This window comes from Mandrillus leucophaeus, unplaced genomic scaffold, assembly GCF_000951045.1.
Source record: "Mandrillus leucophaeus isolate KB7577 unplaced genomic scaffold, Mleu.le_1.0 Scaffold365, whole genome shotgun sequence".
Classification (NCBI taxonomy): Eukaryota; Metazoa; Chordata; class Mammalia; order Primates; family Cercopithecidae; genus Mandrillus; species Mandrillus leucophaeus.
In genome coordinates this window covers 200396-202280 of record NW_012103865.1, presented here as the reverse complement: position 1 = coordinate 202280, position 1885 = coordinate 200396, and the positions used below count along the sequence as shown (strand labels likewise).

The 1885-nt window shown below is 48.4% G+C and overlaps 1 gene segment (V, D, J or C); it reads right to left on the bottom strand.

The window, feature by feature from the left end:
* Positions 1 to 934: 934 nt before the first annotated feature.
* On the bottom strand, positions 935 to 1885 carry LOC105546606. The segment is given in 2 exon segments: positions 935 to 1395; positions 1506 to 1885. Coding segments are annotated over 2 exon segments (474 nt in total).

Genomic DNA, 1885 nt, shown 5'->3' with positions numbered 1-1885 from the left:
CCTTAGAAATACGAAATACTGGAGAAGTTCATGAGGCACAGCTCTGTATCTATAAAATAGTACACTGAAATCTTCTTCATTTTTAAAGTGGATATACTAATGTCTATCTTTGCATTAAAACACATAAAGTCAGGAGGATCATTTGAGGAGTTTGAGACTAATCTGGACAACATGACAAGGCCTCATCTCTACAAAAAATAAAAATAAAAAAAAAAATAGCCAGGCAAGGGGACACATCACTACAAGGTGATGTTTCCCTGTAGTCATAGCTACTCAAGCAGCTGAGGCAGGAGGATTGCTTGAACCCAGGAGCTCAAGGTTGCAATGAGCCATGATCACACCACTGCACTCCAGTCTGGGTGACAGCGTGAGACCCTGTCTCAAAAAAGAAGAAAAAAACACAATGTGCACTGCTATGATTTGACTGTGTTCCTAAATAATTTATATATTGAAAACTTGGTTCCCAATGCAGCAGCATTGAGAGGTAGGACCTTTGGGAGGTGACTAGGTCTTAAGGACTCTGCCCTCGTGAAGGTTAATCCATTCATGGATTAATGGGTTATAGAGGGAATGGGTAGGTTATCATGAGAGTGAGTCTGTTATAAAAGCCAGTTTGGCCATCTTTCATGAGCCCCCTCATATGTGATATCCTGTGCCACCTGAGGACTCTGCAGAGTCCTCACCAGCAAGAAGATCCTCACCAGATGTGGGTCCTTGACCCTGGACTTCCCAGCCTCCAGACCTATAAGAAGCAAATTTCATTTATGTATAAAATACCCAGTCTCAGGTATTCTGTATGGCAACAGAAAACACATTAAAACACATGCCCATATGTTGGCACAGAGTAGGAGCTCCCACCACTTGCTAGGAATTAAAAAGTACTGGCTAAGATGTGAGAACTTCCAGTGGGTCCGGAGCCCACAAGTGCAGGAGTTCTCACTGAGCTCAGCAGGATGGGGGAAAACGTTAGAAAAGAACTAGAAGCATCTCTGGGGCTTGGCTAAAGCTGTGTGGCAGCCCCCACCTCCTTCTCTCTGTTACATCCCCAACTGAGACAGGGGGGTTTGGGTACAGAAAGCCAGTAATTCTGCAGGGCTGTGCCTAAGCTGCTGGCACAGAGGTACACGGCTGAGTCCCCCAGCTCCAAGGAGCTCATGTTCAGTTCAGAATGATAGTCACTGAACTGTTGAGCTGAGAATCGATCGGGGATGCTTCCTTTATCTCTCTGCATCTTTTCATAAAATGAAATGAGGAACTGGGGGCCCTGCCCTGGGCCCTGCTGGTACCAGTAGACAGTGTCGTGTTCAGGGATAGGATAGCATTGCAGAGTAGCTGTTTCCCTCTTTTCTTTGATCAGGTGCCTTGGGGCCTGGGTGACTCCAGCAGCCACTGAACCTGTGGAGGAAGGAGACAGAAGCTGAAGACTCAGCTCGGGAGAGTTTGATACTTCAGCAACAGTTGAAGGCTATGGATGCGGGGATGTCCCACCTGTATTCAGGACTCACCTGTCCCCAGGAGACAAAGCATGACATGGCAGAGGAGCCTGGTGTTCCAGGCAGAGTCAGGCAGGTCAGGACCAAGCATCTCCCTTCTCAGGGTGCCCGTTTCCTGGGGTGAGAAAGCAGGGCTTTTGCTCCTCCTCACCGTTTTTGGAGGTTTTCATTGTGATGTCACTGTTCTGATGTCATCGTCCTGTAGGCTCCCATAGGCACCCTGTACTCCAGGACTAACTCAGCTAACTCAGGCTTTCCCCCATCCTGTCCAGCTTCCTGCAGGGCAGGGGAAGCTAGCTGTGCTGAGCAAGGGGTCGGGGGCAGGCTTCCGGGCAGACAGCCATCCCTACAGCTTCTGAGATTTTCATCTGAGGCCGATGCTCCTTTGTCTC